The sequence below is a fragment of the Stigmatopora nigra genome, chromosome 18 (genome assembly GCF_051989575.1).
Source record: "Stigmatopora nigra isolate UIUO_SnigA chromosome 18, RoL_Snig_1.1, whole genome shotgun sequence".
NCBI classification, from domain to species: Eukaryota; Metazoa; Chordata; class Actinopteri; order Syngnathiformes; family Syngnathidae; genus Stigmatopora; species Stigmatopora nigra.
Genome location: NC_135525.1, coordinates 12067646 through 12082978, shown reverse-complemented (window position 1 = coordinate 12082978; position 15333 = coordinate 12067646). Strand labels below are relative to the sequence as shown.

The 15333-nt window shown below is 64.8% G+C and overlaps 4 protein-coding genes across 9 annotated transcripts; 2 read left to right on the top strand and 2 right to left on the bottom strand.

The window, feature by feature from the left end:
* Positions 1 to 24: 24 nt before the first annotated feature.
* a1cf (apobec1 complementation factor) lies at positions 25 to 4638 on the top strand. Of its 3 annotated transcripts, none has more exons than XM_077739247.1 (12): positions 25 to 692; positions 1555 to 1703; positions 1803 to 1937; positions 1991 to 2121; positions 2206 to 2444; positions 2532 to 2794; positions 2874 to 3059; positions 3165 to 3309; positions 3624 to 3829; positions 3893 to 4029; positions 4101 to 4249; positions 4351 to 4638. In XM_077739247.1, exons 2-12 carry the CDS (start codon positions 1602 to 1604, stop codon positions 4494 to 4496), a joined length of 1839 nt encoding a protein of 612 aa, XP_077595373.1. In that variant the 5' UTR covers positions 25 to 692; positions 1555 to 1601; the 3' UTR covers positions 4497 to 4638. The 3 variants fall into 3 exon arrangements, with proteins under 3 accessions (XP_077595373.1, XP_077595371.1, XP_077595372.1); XM_077739245.1 differs by having other exon boundaries at positions 3600 to 3829; XM_077739246.1 differs by lacking the exon at positions 25 to 692 and adding an exon at positions 1440 to 1459 and having other exon boundaries at positions 3600 to 3829.
* Positions 4639 to 4749: 111 nt separating this feature from the next.
* Positions 4750 to 11259, bottom strand: LOC144211787 (medium-chain acyl-CoA ligase ACSF2, mitochondrial-like). The gene is made up of 16 exons (XM_077739248.1): positions 11115 to 11259; positions 10532 to 10727; positions 10318 to 10446; positions 10194 to 10247; positions 10016 to 10134; positions 9646 to 9808; positions 9473 to 9568; positions 9223 to 9374; positions 8579 to 8670; positions 8419 to 8495; positions 5755 to 5862; positions 5517 to 5668; positions 5312 to 5453; positions 5137 to 5247; positions 4952 to 5020; positions 4750 to 4889 (listed from the first exon to the last, which is right to left on the bottom strand). Exons 1-16 carry the CDS (start codon positions 11198 to 11200, stop codon positions 4824 to 4826), a joined length of 1812 nt encoding a protein of 603 aa, XP_077595374.1. The 5' UTR covers positions 11201 to 11259; the 3' UTR covers positions 4750 to 4823.
* Positions 5999 to 8206, top strand: chad (chondroadherin). Its single transcript, XM_077739253.1, has 3 exons — positions 5999 to 6907; positions 7582 to 7745; positions 7832 to 8206. Exons 1-3 carry the CDS (start codon positions 6113 to 6115, stop codon positions 8049 to 8051), a joined length of 1179 nt encoding a protein of 392 aa, XP_077595379.1. The 5' UTR covers positions 5999 to 6112; the 3' UTR covers positions 8052 to 8206.
* Positions 11260 to 11320: 61 nt separating the features above from the next.
* On the bottom strand, positions 11321 to 15320 carry LOC144211785 (antigen peptide transporter 2-like). 4 transcript variants are annotated; one of them, XM_077739240.1, is made up of 12 exons: positions 14954 to 15320; positions 14003 to 14288; positions 13780 to 13894; positions 13580 to 13710; positions 13310 to 13515; positions 13050 to 13247; positions 12844 to 12972; positions 12577 to 12768; positions 12325 to 12498; positions 11938 to 12103; positions 11736 to 11861; positions 11321 to 11652 (listed from the first exon to the last, which is right to left on the bottom strand). In XM_077739240.1, exons 2-12 carry the CDS (start codon positions 14277 to 14279, stop codon positions 11321 to 11323), a joined length of 2046 nt encoding a protein of 681 aa, XP_077595366.1. In that variant the 5' UTR covers positions 14280 to 14288; positions 14954 to 15320. The 4 variants fall into 4 exon arrangements, with proteins under 4 accessions (XP_077595366.1, XP_077595367.1, XP_077595368.1 ...); XM_077739241.1 differs by having other exon boundaries at positions 11736 to 11866; positions 12844 to 12868; XM_077739242.1 differs by having other exon boundaries at positions 11361 to 11652; positions 11736 to 11866.
* Positions 15321 to 15333: the final 13 nt, after the last annotated feature.

The following is a 15333-nucleotide window of genomic DNA, read 5'->3' as shown; positions in this document are numbered from 1 at the left end:
TCCTTGCAGTCAGCTGGTGGTTAACTTGTGGTTGGGGACGTTCATTTCCGGCCGGGACGCCCACTTCCGGCCGACGGGGCTTTGCACAAGAGAGTGGCGGGCCGTGCCAGCCAATGGGAAGCCTCGCTTGTTCGCCGTCGACCAGGTGGCCAGGTGTGTCACTGCGTGGTGTCACCGCGTGGTGGCATCCTTTGGGTTTAGAGCAGTGGTGTCAAAGTGGCGGCCCGGGGGCCGAATGTGGCCCCCGCGCATCATTTTGTGCGGCCCGAAAAAGCCCATGACGGGTGGCGACCTTTTGTTTTAGGATCAAATTCAAATGACGAGTATAGATGGACATTATACTTGCTGATTTCCCCTTTTTAAATCAAGGATTGCATTATTTTCTTCTTTTTTTTTTGACCATTGCCCTGGCTCAAGGGCACTCGGGGGCTCATCCCCACAAGGATCTGGATGAGTGCAATGAAAGAAGAAGAAGAGTCTTTTCTTTCCCTTCCTCCCTCTCTCAAGAAGTGGGCCACAAGTGGGCCACAACATGTGTGCGCTGACAGATAGCGGCGGGTTAAACATTAATGGCGCCTCGTAAAGCTAACACCCAGACGCTCAACCTTTGGAGTTTGATATGACGCCATCGCGCCCAGCGTTCACAATGACGCGCCGCTGAGTGGAGGGAGGCGATCTCACAAATTGCTCAGGTGAGTGATGGTCATTTTGCTCCCGCCGAGAGAAAGACGTTTGAGCGCGTCCGCCGTGGCGCTCGGCCGTGGCGGCCAGGGTTGGGGTGGGCGGTGGGGGGCGTCCGTGTGTCTCCCAGAGGCCACGCCAGGTCTCCGCACGGGGTGGCGCTCGGACAAACGGCCGCCGCCGCCGCCGCCGCCGCCGATGCTCGGACCGTGCCGGGCTTTCCACCAAGGGTGCTTTTGGGAAGAGAAAAAGAAATGGGGGCTCCGTGTAGAAAGGCTGGCGTCTGTGGAAAAGAGCCCCCCATTTGTTTGCACCTCTGCTATCCATTCCAAACAAACGAGGCCAGCGGAGGCTCCGCCACGCCGCCGCCGCCGATTGGTGGGCTCTGGTGACCTTTGGCCCATGCGCGTACGTGCTCCCTCCCGACGCCGTCCTTCGCACAAAACACATGCTGAGAGATACAGCCACAGAAGAGGCCGGAACACAAACAGACGCGCCATTGAGCAAAGCACGGACACGGGGCGCCATAGAGAATTGTCCCCGGCCACGCGGTCCCATCCGGTGGCGGAAGAGCGGGATTTGCGCCGGTATCGCCGCGCCGTTGTTTGCCATACACGGCCACACGGCCACGCCGCCGCCACTCCACTCCGGGCCTTTTGACACCGGCGGCGAGCTAGCGAGCTAGCCGCGGTGAGCAGACGTGGAAGCCACGGCCGGATGTGAAGGGGGAAGCTTTTCCCGGGGCACCCGTGCCTTCCGGGGATATCCTCTGGGTTAGGTCAGGGTTCAAGCCCAAGGCCAGGCCACGTCACCTCCATAGCTTATGGCCAATCAGAGCGCTAACTCTCCTCTTCTCCTGACTTTGTCCCCCAGTGAGCTCGGCTAATTTGGGTGATTTGTCCAGCCGTCAATCAGAACCAATGGAAACCAATCAGAGGGCAGCGGGGGAGGGACTGGCGGGGGCGCAGAAGGAGGCAGGTCTGAGGGCGCTGGTGCAGAGGACGGGGTACCGCCTCCAGCAGGTAAGCGCGGCCAACCGGGTCGGCCCGTGGGCCCGTAGGCGCTCTCCGCCTGACCACTTTCCGTCGCCCTCCCTCCCTCCCCCCAAAAAACGGGGACAGGAGAACGGGCAGCGGCGCTACGGCGGCCCCCCGCCCGGCTGGGACGGACCCCCTCCGGAGAGAGGGAGCGAAATCTTTGTGGGGAAACTCCCGCGAGATCTATTCGAGGACGAGCTGGTGCCGCTCTGCGAGAAGGTAAGGTGGGTCGGGTGGGTCGGGCCTCGCTGACGGCCTCCGTCTGGCGCCAGTGGGGCACCGTCTTTGAGGTGAGGATGATGATGGACTTCAACGGCAACAACCGCGGGTACGCCTTTGTCACCTTTGCCAACAAACAAGAAGCGCGAGCCGCCACCAAGCAGCTCAACAACTTTGAGATCAGGTGAGGCGCCCCGCTTCCCGGAAAAAGCAGAGCCCCCCCAACCCCCCCCCCCGCCCACTCGGTCACGTTCCCTGGGCCCGGCAGGAGCGGTCGCCTGCTGGGCGTGTGCGCCAGCGTGGACAACTGCCGCCTTTTTGTGGGCGGCATCCCCAAGAGCAAGAAGCGCCAGGAGATCCTGGCCGAGATGCGCAAGGTGACGGAGGGCGCCGTGGAGGTCATCGTCTATCCCAGCGCGGCGGACAAGAACAAAAACAGGGGCTTCGCCTTCGTGGAGTACGACAGCCACCGCGCGGCCGCCATGGCGCGACGCAAGCTGTTGCCGGGTAAGTTGGGCGGTTGGCGGCGGCGGTTGGCGGACGGCGGCGGCGGGCGGACGGCAAACAGACCTGACCCCTACTTCCCGCTCTCAGGTCGCATCCAGCTGTGGGGTCACGCCATCGCCGTGGACTGGGCGGAGCCCGAGGTGGAGGTGGACGAGGACACCATGGCCGCCGTCAAGATCCTCTACGTCAGGAACCTCATGCTTCACACCAGCGAGGAGAGCATTCACAAAGAGTTTGACGCCGTCAGAGCCGGCGCCGTGGAGCGCGTCAAGAAGATCCGAGATTACGCCTTTGTCCACTTTGCCCAGCGCGCCGACGCCCTGGCCGCCATGAAGGCCCTGGACGGCAAGGTGGTCACGCCGCCGACATGCCTCGGGGGGAGCACGCCACACCACCCGGCCGCTCTCTCACCTCTTTTCTCTTGTGGAGGTCGTGGACGGCTCGGCGCTGGAGGTGACGCTGGCCAAGCCGGTGGACAAGGACAGCTACGTGCGCTACACCAGAGGGACGGGGGGACGAGGAGGCCGGGCGGGACGCGCCGCTGCCGCCGCAGCCGCCACGGCCGCCACAGCCGCGCTGCCGCGGGAGGACTACGCCGCCATGGCCTTGGGACAGGTGCGGGCCGCCACCTCTCCGTCGGGTCGCGGGGGACGGAGCGTCGGGACTGGCGGCCACTGGACTGGACCCGCTCATTCCAGAGTGTTTTTTGTGTGGTCGCAGGTATACGACCCCACCGTGGCCTACCTGGGGGCACCGGTGTTCTACGCCCCGCCGGCCTACGGCGCCGCCCCGGCCCACTTCCGCTTCCCGCCCGCCAAAGGTCAGGTGCTGGCTCGCGGCTGGATCCGGACGCCGTCGGTCCGTGGTGAGCGCTCGCCTTTACGCCACCTCTGACCCTCAATCAAACGACCACCGCTGGACGTCCGGCCGAGCTGGCATTGAACCAATGGGCAAATGGTGGCACCGGTTTAAAAAGACCACTCGCCTGCCCCGGAATGGACGTGGCGAGGGCCGGCGTCGGGACGTCCAGCGGGAGTGGAGAATCAAGGGGAATGGCGGGAAGGGCCGTCCCTCCCTCCTTGCGTCACCAGACGCCCGTCGTGCGTGCCTGTGATTGATGCTGATTGCGCCCGATGTGGTTGCTTTCTCCTGTAGAAGTTTACACGAGTGTGCCCGTAGGGGCGGCGGGGGTCCGGGGGCTGGGCGGGCGGGGCTACCTTAGCTACGCCGGCGGAGGCAACCGCCAGGGCCCGCTCCCCAAGCGCGGCGCCGGCGGCGCCGGCGACGACGACAAGCTGTACGACCTTCTGCCCGGCATGGAGTTGACGCCCGTGACGCCGTCGGCGGTGGGGCCCGAGGCCGCCGCCCTCAAGCCGGCGCCTCAGGTGAGGAGGTGAGACGGCGGGACCGGCCCAGCCCGCCGCTGACCGGCGTGGCCACGTGCGCAGGTTCTGGAGGAGCTGTGCGAGAAGAACAGCTGGGGGACGCCGGTGTACCAGCTGCACTCGGCCACGGGTCCCGACCGCCGCCAACTCTTCCTCTACAAGGTGACCGTCCCCGCGCTGGCCACGCAGAACCCCAACGTGTAAGTTGAAGGTTGCCTCCGGCCGGCGGAAGCCGCTCCACCTCAAAAGCGGTCCCCGGCTTCCTCCGCAGACTCCCGTTCACCCCGAGCAAGCTGAGCGCCGGCGTGGAGGAAGCCAAGGCGCACGCCGCCGAGCACACGCTGCAAACGCTGGGCGTGGGCGGCGGCGAGGACGCCGGCCCGGCCCCCGACGCCTCCGTGGCCGCCGTGGCCTTTCCAGGTACGTGAGGGTCCGTAGCCCGCGGCGTGGGTCGGAGCCCGGCCCGCCCGACCCGCCCGGCCACGTCGGACGGGAGTGACGGAGCGCCGCGCGTCTTGCAGGTTACGCCTTGGCCGGGCCGGGGGGCGTGGCCTCGGCGCTGAAGCCGGCCGTCTCTCTGGGCCAGGACGGGGCCGCCGCCTACGCCACCTTCGAGGCCTACCCCGCCTTCGCCGTGTCCGGCGGCGACGCTTACGGCGTCTTTTGACGGAGCGCCCGCGCTTTGAGTTCGGGAGCCGCCCCGGGCTTTTTTTTCCGATGCGCACGCCGTTTCTTTTGGCAGAGAAGCCGATGGGGCCCGCGCCTGGTGGTCTTCGGCCTGACAGTATTAAAGTTCTATTTTGATAGCGCGCCGCGCCAGCCGCTTCTTCTTTTGTACGCGGGTCACGGTCGCCGGGGGACGCGGCCCAGCGAAGCGCCAACGGGTGGTGAGACGGCGAGTGACCAGATCACTCACCACGTCAGTGCTTGGCGTTTATTTGGACACAACAGGCATACGAGGCCAAAGGGTTGGAAAAGGCCCGTGTTGAGGCCTTCACTGGGCCTGGCCCATTATTCCCAGCCGTTCCTGCGCCTCTCGCCGCAGTGTCTGTTTCTGGACCTGAAACGGGAAGCGGCCTTTCAGGTCGGCAAACCGAACCCCCCCCCCCCCGTGGAGCTCACCTTTCCGGTGACGGTCAGCGGGAAGCCGTCCACCAACAAGACGTAGCGGGGAATCTTGAAGTGTGAAATCTGCCGGGACGTAAAGAAAAGGGTGGGAGCAGGCGCCGGACGCGACTCCGGCACGTGCGACAAAAGCGGCCAAAGGCCAAATGCCGGCCGTCCTTTCCGAGCGCCGGCCGACTCACCTTTCCCCTGCAGAAAGTCTTGACCTCGTCCTGGCTCAACTGGTCGCCGTCCTTGACTTTGACGCAGGCGCAAATCTCCTCGCCCATGCGGGCGTCCGCCACGCCCACCACCTGACGCCAAAGGCGCGGGTCAAGGCGGGGCGTGGAGCGCAAGGCCGAGAGGCTCGGCGCTCACCTGCACTTCCTTGATTTTCGGGTGGGTGTGGAGGAAGTGTTCAATTTCAGCGGGGTAGACATTTTCTCCTCCTCTGATGATCATGTCCTTGATGCGACCTTGGATGCGACAGTAGCCAAAGGCGTCCAAGCTGCCCATGTCCCTGAAGAACAAGAGGAACCCAGTCGAGTACGCCGTGAGAAGAAGAAGAAGAGGGGAGACTCACCCGGTTTTGTACCAGCCGTCCTTTCCGATGCACTGGCGGGTCTGCTCCGGGTCGTTCCAGTAACCCGGCATGACGCAGTAGCCCCGGATGTGGATCTCGCCCGATCGGCCCAACGGGAGCGTGCGTCCGCTGGCCGGGTCCACGATCTTGGCCTGCGCACGGCGCCGGTCAACGGACGGGCGGGAGTGCCGAGCGGCAGTGCCGAGCGACTGTGTTGTCCCGGGAGCCGTCCGCCCACCTCGGTGTGGTCCATGACGTAGCCCACCGTGTGGCACTTTCGGCGCAGGCCGTCCGTGGGCGAGCCGCAAAAGGTGACGGGACCGTTCTCCGTGGTGCCGTAGCCGATCTGCCGGGCGTCACACGGCGGTCAGAGGCCTTGCCAGGGCCGTGTCACAATTGGCGAGTCAACTGCACATTCCAGTCCATCCAGCCGCACGGCTCTCACACAAACGTCCTCCTCACTGGACTTTTTTTCCCTTTTTTTTTGGGCTGGCGGGCCGCCGGAGAAGGCCGGGCCTTCCAAGTCGCGCCCTCACCAGACCGCCCCCCCCGTCTTTTCTGGGCGCCCGCCGGGGCCGGCGGCTCACTCGGACGAGATGCGGCGCGCGGGCTGCCTGCTGCTGTTGGGGAGCGTGCTACTGGTCGGGGCGTCGCCGCCCCCCGCCCGCTGCCCGTCGGCGTGCCGCTGCCAGGGCTGGCTGCGTCACGTGGTCTGCGAGGGCGCCGGCCTGAAGAAGATCCCGCGCGTGGGGGCCTCGGCGCAGCTGCTGGACCTCCAGCGCAACCCGCTGGGCGGCGTCCCCGCCGGCGCCTTCGGCCAGGGCGGCGGCGGCGGCGGCAGCGGCCTGGTGTCGCTGCACATGCAGCGCTGCGGCCTGCGGGGCCTGGCGGCCGGCGCCTTCCGGGGCCTGAAGCGGCTGGTCTACCTGTACCTGTCGCACAACCGCATCGCGGCCGTCCACCCCGAGGCCTTCCGGGACCTGGGCCGGCTGACCTACCTGCACCTGGAGCACAACAGCATCGGCGAGCTGGCCGGCGGCGTCTTCTCGCCGCTGGTCAACCTCTTCGCGCTGCTGCTCGACCACAACCGGCTGCGGCGGCTGCGCGCCGGCACCTTCGCCGGCGCCAAGGACCTGCGGCGCCTGCAGCTGAGCGCCAACCGGCTGAGCCGGCTGGACGCCGGCTCGCTGGACGACGTGGAGAACCTGGCGGCGCTGAGCCTGGACGCCAACCGGCTGACGGCCTTCCCCGCGGCCGCCCTGTCCGGCCTGCGGGTGGCGGAGGAGCTGGCGCTGGGCGCCAACCCCCTGGGGAGCGTCCCCGACCGGGCCTTCCAGAGCTTCGGACGCTACCTGGAGACGCTCCGCCTGGAGCGCGCCGGCCTGGAGAAGGTCAGTGCCGCGCTCGCCTCCGCCCCAAAACGAAAAAGTCTCGTCTGCGCAAAAGTGCTTCTCCGTGAGGTGGCTAGCGTGTTTAATACCTTTTGGCCCAAAGCCAATGGAAAGTATCCTGGCCGGGTGGAGGGAGGGAGAAAAAATGCAGCAGGGAGACTGTTTGGCGTCGGGTAAACACGGCGTGTTTGTCAGCAGCAGAGTACAGACGCTTCCTTTGCTGGCCTGGAAATTTCCAGCCAGCGTGTGTCACACCTGCACGATGCTTTTAGCGCCGGGCGCTGGGCCGGCCCAGCAGGATGTTGACCAACCAAGGGCTGAGAGGAGCCTTTCAGGTCGCGCATCAAACTTGCCACCGGCGCAAATGAGCCACCCCCACTTTGTCGTTACGGCAAAGAGACGAGGTAAAAGGCCTCGGGGGAGGTGGCCATCTTGGCCATCAAAATATCATCAAAACATGTTGACATTCAAGTCATCGGGAGCTTATTCCTTTCCAAGATGATTGGATGGATGCAATTGAATATTGTCTGCCATTGAGCCCCGATCCGTAGCCATTAACAGAGGGAAGATGGGAAAGCCCTGGCTCCCCCCCTAACCACTTCCCGTGTGTTTCCTCCCCCCCTCGGTGCCCGTCCCCGCCCGTCCTGACACCACGGACACGCCTCGGGTCTCAGATGTCGGACGAGGCGTTCGCCGGGGTGACGGCGCTGACCTCACTGCACCTGGAGGGCAACAAACTGCGTACGCTGCCCAAGAGCCTGGACCTGTCGCGGGTGGGCAACCTGACGCTGGCCGACAACCCCTGGACGTGCGACTGCCAGCTGGCGCCGCTGCGCAGGTAAATGCCAACGCGGGCAAGGCGCGGCTCGACCGGCTCGGGCCACTCGGGCGGCCCCCTGACCCTCCACCCACGCCTGGGCGCAGGTGGATGGACGGCGACGGCCGGAGGGCGACGCACGCCGTGTGCGCTTCGCCGCCGTCGCAGCGAGGCCGGCGGGTCCGGGACAGCTCGGCCTTGGCCGCCTGCCGGGCCCACCGGAACGAGTCGACGGGGGACGGAGGGGCGAGCGAGCGGACGCGGGCCGCTCCCGCTCGGAACCTTTCGCCACGGGGCTCCTCGGCCCGACGCGTCCGACATGACTGAGGACTGACCGACTGGACCGGAGCGGCCGCCAACTCACTTTCTTTCGGTCGACTGACTGGCCGGCTGACAGATTGCGTAGGTGGGTCCGCCTCCGCGCCGTGCCGCTCCAACCCAAGATTCCCCCTCCCCCGCTTGTTTGCTAACAACGCCATGTCCCTCCCTCCCTCCCTTCAAGTAGCATCAGCGTCACTCCCGTTGCTCCTTTGCTCCATTAAAGCAAGCTTGAGCACCCTGGCGGACTTTTCTTTCAACTTTCTTTGTTTGGCGAGGGGCCGCCCGCTCGTGAACAAATTGTAAACGTCGGGATTCGGTGTCCGCCACGCGACGTGGCCTAAAAGAGCTTTTGCGTGGACGGCTTTTGGCTCACCGTCACATCCTGGATGCCCAAGACGGAGATGATGTCACGAACCAGCTCGGGGGGACACGGCGAGCCCGCCACGATGCCTGCGCCAGCCAAGACGGAAAGACGGCGTGGGATAGTACGCGGGCGGCGGGGAGAGAAAAAAGGAAATACGGCCTCTCCTCACCTGCCAGCACGGAAGAAAGGTCGTACTGGGCGACGTCGGGCTGGCCGATCATGTCCACGTACATGGTGGGCGTCCCGTAAACAAAGGTGCACCTGAAAGCAAAAAGATCCACACATGATGAAATGGGTCAGGGCAGGGCAAGGCAGGGCAAGGCAGGGCAAGGCAGGGCAAGGCAGGGCAAGGCAGGGCAAGGCAGGGCAAGGCAGGGCAAGGCAGGGCAAGGCAGGGCAAGGCAGGGCAAGGCAGGGCAAGGCAGGGCAAGGCAGGGCAAGGCAGGGCAAGGCAGGGCAAGGCAGGGTAAGGCAGGCTAGAGGCCTTTGTATCCCTGGTGCTAGCAACAAGCTACACAAAAAGTCCCAAATAAACAGAAGTGGCTTGACGAGACGATTGGATACACCTGGGCGAGTGGGGCGGGGGAAAGCACAAGGGAATACTATAGTCAAATGGGCAATCGGCAATGGCTCACACAGGGGAGGGGGGGGGGGGGCAAGCCTACAATGCAAACAAACTGCCCTAAAGCCAAAAGTCAAACACTCTATATGCTTTTCTTATTTAGCGTAACTGACAATGATGGCTACTAGACAGTCCGGCCCGGCCACAAATGGAGTGGGGAAATGTTGAAGAAAAACCACGGGCGCGCTTACTTCTCGTCCTGCATGGCGGCCAGGTTGCGCTTGCCGCAATACGCCCGCGAAGGGAAGATCAGCGAGATGCCGTGGACGGCCATGCACACGCCGCCGCCCACCGAGCCGAAGCAGTGGTAGAGAGGCACGGGGAGGCAAACTCGCGTGTTGGGCTGCAACAACAACAAAAAAAACATCCGCCGAGGTGAGCAAAGCCGACCAGGCCGGCGGGCGGGTGGGCGAACGGGTCACCTTTCCTCCCCCGACTCACCTGCCAGTCGAAGCCCACGCGCCTGCCCACGAAAAAGGCATTGTTGACCACGTTGCGATGCGTCAGCGTGGCGCCTTTGGGCCGGCCCGTGGTCCCCTGCCGACGGGGGCGGACCTTCAATCGGCGAGGGAGGGAGGGAGGGCGCGCCGCTTTAACGGCGGGCGCCGGCTTACCGACGTGAAGAGGATGTTGACGGGCAGCTCGCAGGAAATGTCCTTTTGCGCCCGGTGCAGTCGCCGCAGGGAGCGGGCGTCGCCCGCCTCCATCACGTCGTCCAGGTGGAACATTCCGTCCTGCCGGCTGTCCAGGACGATCACCGTGCGAAGGTCGGGAAGTCTGCCGTGGACAAAGGCCGGCGATCACGCCGAGCCCGTCAAAAGTCCGTGAAAAAAAAACAAATGGAATGCCTCTATTCCACTAGGGAGAGGCAGATTTCTGCTAGCGTTAAAAAAAAAAAAAAAAACAGCTTTCATTGGGCTCCACTGATTGGGAAAGGCCCTCGTCTCCCAAAAAAATCCAGCCAGCCAGATTCAAGTGCGTTACCGGGCGCTGCGGATGTCTCCGGGCGGGCAGGTGGGAATCTCCGGACAGATCAGGCGCAGCATGTCGCAGTAGTTTTGGCTCTTGAAGGCGGTGGGACACACCAGCGCTTTGCAGCCCACCTAAGGAAACGGACCGATGAAGAAAGACGCCAGACGGAGGGTCGCCCGCCGCTGCTCACCTTCCTGAGCGCAAACTCCGCTTCCTCCGGCCGATAGGCCGGGTTGACCGACACCTGCGGCGGTGGGATGGGAGGTGCTCAGGAGACGCGTGGCCACCCGCGCACGGCCGGCCGGCGGACCCACCATGATGATGCCGGCCTTGGCCGTGGCAAACTGGAACAGGAGCCACTGGTAGGTGTTGGGCCCCCACATGCCCAGGCGCTCACCCGCTCGCAGGCCCAGCGCCAGCAGGCCCGAGGCCGCCGTCTCCACCTACGGCCACGGGGCAAACGGGCACGGCCGGGTGGGAGCGGGTCGGTCGGTTGCGGGCGGCGCCGGGCGGGGGCGGCGGACTCACGTCTCGGTGAAAGTCGCCAAAGGTCTTCCTCACGCCGTCCTCCGCAAAGACGGCGGCCTCCCTGTCGGGCCAGGCCTCGGCCGCCCGCGTCAGAGCCTCGCCCACCGTGGCGTCCAGCAGCGAGAAGGACGACGTGCCGTGGGCGTAGCTGGTGGTCAGCGCGGGCACCGTCGGCGGCGCGTCCACGTGGATGGCGCTGCCGTCGGGGGAAAAAGCCCACGCGCTACGGTACGGAGACGGGCCCATACCGAGCGGCCCGGGGTCGCTATGGCGGCCACGCCACACTTGCTACGGGTGGCGGTTAGGGTAAGAAGGGAAAAAACGGACCGGTCCCGACTCCCCGTCCAAACACGACCGGTCGCCACCGAAGCCGGAGCGAGGCCCGGTGCACCCGCATCACAAGGGCGCTTGTTTTGCCCATTTCCAAAGCGCGCACCCCGAGCTGACTTTGCTCATTGTTTGCCGAGGCTTTCTATGACGCGCGTGCACCACAAGTGCCAAGTTTCCTCAGCCAACGTCGGGCGGGGCGCCTAAATCGCACGTCCGGCGAGCGGACTGTGGGAAAAAGTTGTGCAAAACTCACCGACGGCTCCCCCAGGTGCACGCACGAAGGAGCGCGGGCGTCTTGGCGAGCAGGAGGAATCTTTGGGACGCCACGTTGGAGATCATGATGGCTGCAACCAAGTAGGAAGAAGAAGAAGAAGAAAAACAACACCGACGACGACGACGACGGCCAGCTAGCCAGGAAGAAGAAGAAGAAAAAAAACAGCAACAGATCCCAATCACAGCTCAGCTCAAACCTGCCAGCAGAGGGCGCGCAAAACGACTCTGGTTGCTTAAGGAAACATTTATTTGAGAGAGATCGACAGCTGTGCCAAGGGAATCCTCTGGGCTGCAGGTATCCGACCATACATGGGTGCAAATGTTGGGCCACGACTTCAAGACCCGTGGTGGTAGAGCGCGTGGTACCGCCCCCGCCTGGCCAGGAGCTGCGCGTGCGTACCCTCCTCCACCACCACCCCGTCCTCCAGCAAGACGACGCGGTGCGCTCGTTCGGCGTTGCCCGGACGGTGCGCCACCATCAAGACCGTGACGCCGGCGCTCGCCACCTCCTCCAGCACCTGCGGGCGTGCACCAAAAGGGGGATGAGTTCGCGGCGGCGGGCCCGGGTCGTCCCTCCTGGCGGCGGCGGCGGTCCACCCACGGTGCGTTGGGCGCGGACGTCCATCTGGCTGGTGGCCTCGTCCAGGAGGAGGACCCGCGGTCGGCGCACCAGCGCCCGGAGCAGCGCCAGGGTCTGCTTCTCGCCCTCCGAGAGGCCCGCGATAGCCTGGTCTGCGTGCGGTGGTCCGGACACAAAGCCGGTGAGAGCCCCGCGGGCCACTCCGCGCCGCCACTTTTCTTACCGGCGTGGCCGTCCGCCTCCAGCTTGGCCAGGAGGTGGCGGGCTCCGATCCTCAGGGCGACCTCTCGCACTCGTCCCGGGTCGCATTGGCGGGCGTCCAGGCCGTACGCCACGTTGTAGCGCAAAGAGCCGCGCAGCAGGACGGGGTTCTGGGGAACCGACACCACCTGAAAGAAACGGCGGGCGAGCGAGCGACGCTGGTCAAAGTTTGCCGGCTCCGTTTTTTGGCCCGCTTGCTCCACGAGCGCCGTCCGCTTTGGCTCACGCCAGTCGCTAGCCACGGCACTAACATGACGCCGCCCAGACGTACGCCGCACGTGAGAGAAACAAAACAGGCCCTGCCAATGGTATCGGGCGGGACCAAAACCACGCTACGGGCGGGCGGCACCTTGCGCTGCAGGTAGGCGTTCCGGTAGGAGTGCAGCGGCCGGCCGTCCAACAGGATGTCCCCTCGCTGGTGTTCGTAGAGTCTCTTGAGGAGCTCCACGCAGGAAGTCTTGCCGCCGCCCGACGGTCCCACCAGGGCCGTCACCTTGCCCGCCTCCAGCACCAGGGACAAGTCCTGAGCCCCAAAGTTTGGTCAGGGATGGGCGTTTAGCGCCGAGGTCGCCGGGCCGTGGCCGGGCCGTGGGCCGCTCACCTTCAAGGCCGCTCGTTCCCCCCGGGCCGACGGGTAGGCGAAGGAGACGTTCCTGAACTCCACGCTCCCACGCAGCGTGGCGGGAGCCAGGACGCCTTCGGGGCGGCGGCGGGGCCAGCGGTCCAGGTAGCCAAAGACTTTGGAGATGACGCCCACGGTGGCCAGCGTGTCGCCGCAGCACACAAAGATCTCCTGGCGGAAGGGAGGGAGGGAAGTGAAGGCAAGGACGGAAAGGACGCCCAAGGGAAAGGACGCACTCCTTCTTACCTTGATACTGTGCGACATGGGGTTCCTGAAGAGCAAGAAAGTCAGCAAGGTCCCGGCGCTCAGCCGCCCGTCGCCCACCAGCCGGCGCGCCGCCAGCAGCGTGGCCAGCTCTGCGCACAAGCCGCCCAACTGGACCAGACCAGAGGGCTCCGGCGGCGGCGGAAACAAGGCCACGCCCCCCCCCTCACCGCACGGCGGCGCCTCACCTTCCGCAGGAGGACGAGGACGGCTTGGCGGCGCGCCGTTCGCGTGTTCACGTCCCGCAGACGTTCCAGCTCCCTTTGGAATCTGCGGATTTCGTCCCCTCGGCCGGCGAAGCCGCGGACCAGGCGTATCCCGCCCGTGGACTGATGGCACATCTTCCGGAGGCGCGCCAGGACGTCCTGCCTCTGCTCTTTGCATTCCTGCGGGGATCCCGGCGCCGTCGACTGGCGTCGCCGACTCGTGTCACTCGTGACGGACCCACCTTGTCGCAGACCACCTGCCGTCTCTGCAGAGCGGCCAGCAGGGCCGTCTCGGCGCACGCCAGCGCCGCCAGCGGAGGCGAGAGACGCATCATGGACGCCAGCATCAGGAGCGCCTTGAGCGAGCTACGCGTCACGGCGTTGGCGTTGAGGGCCACCGTCAAGCCCGTGCGGTCCACGTCGGCGTGCAGGCGCGACGAGAGGCTCCCTGCGGTTCGGCCACGGCTCAGCCGGTCGGCCGCGGGGGGCCCGAAGGCGTGGGTGGGGCTCACCTGAATCGTTCTCCTGGAAAAAGGCCACTTCCTGGTTCAGCAACGAGCGGAACAGCGCCACCTGCAGACGCTTGTTCAGTCGAGCGTGCGAGATCTTGAAGCATCCCGACCTCAGGCCCGAGAAGAGGCAGCTGCCAAAAGCGGGCGACGGCTCACTAGGGTGGACCGAGGCGGGGCGGGGGGATGACGCCATCTCCTACCTTCCCGCCGAGACGGCCGCCAGCCGCCCCATCGCCGAGTAGAAGTCGGAGCCCGGCGCTCCGCCTCGGAGAAGGTCCGTCAGGGTGCCCTGCAGCGGCGCCATCGACGTGTCGCCTGAAAAAAATGGAAAAATGCTTTTGATTATCCCGTGGCCGAGCGCCAATGACGTCCAATTCCGTTCCGCGCAACGACAAGCTTCGACCCGAGAGAGACGCCACTCACACGCCACGGCGAGGACGATGAAGGCCACGCCGGACAAGAGGAAGGGGCCGTCGGGTCGCAGGTAGCCGAGCAGCCTGGCCAGCGTCGTGCCCACGTCCGCGCCGGCGTCCGCCGCCGCCGCCTCCCGGAAGAGGCCGGCCAGAGCCAAGCACAGTCCCGCCAGCGGAAGCCACCACAAGGTCTGCGCCAAGAGGCCATCGGGCAACGCCAGCAGTGGCAGCAACGGCAGCAACGGCAGCAACGCCGGCAAAAAGAAAAGCGCAATCCACCCAGACATGGCCCACGCCTGCAAACCAAAGCACACCACTAGCCCCCAAATACCACAGACATCATCGCCGTCTGCCCGTGGGCCGATGGCGCCACGCGTCCGTTCGGGCAAAGGGCAGACCACAAAAGAAGACGGGACGTCCCAGGTTCACGTGAATTTAACGGTGCCGAACCACCCGACGGTGCACTGCCCGTGGTTGGCTGGGATAGACTCAAGCACCCCCCGCGAGCCTAATCTTTGGAGAAGCGGAAGGGAAATTGAATTGAATGCTGAATATCGTTGCGAGATGGTCACGGTACGAGGCACGCCCGCCCGCCCACCCGCGGCCTCCTTCGTTCGATGGGATTGGACGACGCGAGAACGTGACGAGGAAGTCAGAAGGCACGACGGCAGCCCTTCAATTTGTTTATCGAAACAAGTGGAGAGCAAAAACATTGGCCCGTGGCCTCGCCTCGGCTGGCAAAATGAGTGAAATGCGGACGTTTGTTTTCCAAAGTCAAAGAAGACGTTTGCAAATATCGACGAGCTAGCGACCCACAATCTTCGAAGCCACACCCCCCCCTCCCCCCGGTCAACGGAACTTGGGGAGGTGAAATGCCGACATTGCAAACATACAAACGATCTCTTTGCTGTCATGTCAGGAAGAAGAAAAAAAAATGTCGCTTGGCACGTTGGTCACTCACCCGACCCGCGACGTCTTCCTTCGCTTCCTCCTTTTTGGTTTCACTTTCGCTTGCACATGAGTTGAGGTGGAGGGCGGGCGAGCGGGCTGGGGGCGAACTTTGCTCCTGGTTCTTTTCCTCCTGTTGACAGGCGAGGTCACGTGACCGCTGGGGTTATATTCGCGGGGCCAGCGGACAGAATAAAGTCAAAAAAGACCACGCCGACGGACAGATGTGAATCAAACGATCGTTAACGGTTAGGATGAGCGGTCGGCCGCTTCGGGAAAGCGACCATTGGAGCCTAGCAAGCTAGCCAGCCGGATGCTAGCGGCCGTTGGAGTCTTGCAAGCTAGCCAGATGTTAGCGGCCATAAATTTACTGGGAGCAAAGCCTAGTGATGG

Excerpts from the sequence above, each read along its gene's own strand:
- LOC144211785 (XM_077739240.1), bottom strand. The coding sequence starts at position 14,279 with ATGTCTGGGTGGATTGCGCTTTTCTTTTTGCCGGCGTTGCTGCCGTTG. Across the intron at positions 13,711-13,779 it reads GCGGCCGTCTCGGCGGGAAG|CTGCCTCTTCTCGGGCCTGA; the intron begins GTAGGAGATGGC and ends CGCTTTTGGCAG. Across the intron at positions 11,653-11,735 it reads ACGTCCGCGCCCAACGCACC|GTGCTGGAGGAGGTGGCGAG; the intron begins GTGGGTGGACCG and ends GCACGCCCGCAG.
- chad (XM_077739253.1), top strand. The coding sequence starts at position 6,113 with ATGCGGCGCGCGGGCTGCCTGCTGCTGTTGGGGAGCGTGCTACTGGTC. Across the intron at positions 6,908-7,581 it reads AGCGCGCCGGCCTGGAGAAG|ATGTCGGACGAGGCGTTCGC; the intron begins GTCAGTGCCGCG and ends CTCGGGTCTCAG. Across the intron at positions 7,746-7,831 it reads CAGCTGGCGCCGCTGCGCAG|GTGGATGGACGGCGACGGCC; the intron begins GTAAATGCCAAC and ends GCCTGGGCGCAG.
- LOC144211787 (XM_077739248.1), bottom strand. The coding sequence starts at position 11,200 with ATGATCTCCAACGTGGCGTCCCAAAGATTCCTCCTGCTCGCCAAGACG. Across the intron at positions 10,248-10,317 it reads CCAAGGCCGGCATCATCATG|GTGTCGGTCAACCCGGCCTA; the intron begins GTGGGTCCGCCG and ends CCACCGCCGCAG. Across the intron at positions 10,135-10,193 it reads CGGAGTTTGCGCTCAGGAAG|GTGGGCTGCAAAGCGCTGGT; the intron begins GTGAGCAGCGGC and ends CCGTTTCCTTAG.
- a1cf (XM_077739245.1), top strand. The coding sequence starts at position 1,602 with ATGGAAACCAATCAGAGGGCAGCGGGGGAGGGACTGGCGGGGGCGCAG. Across the intron at positions 3,060-3,164 it reads CCGCCATGGCCTTGGGACAG|GTATACGACCCCACCGTGGC; the intron begins GTGCGGGCCGCC and ends GTGTGGTCGCAG. Across the intron at positions 3,830-3,892 it reads CCCTCAAGCCGGCGCCTCAG|GTTCTGGAGGAGCTGTGCGA; the intron begins GTGAGGAGGTGA and ends CCACGTGCGCAG.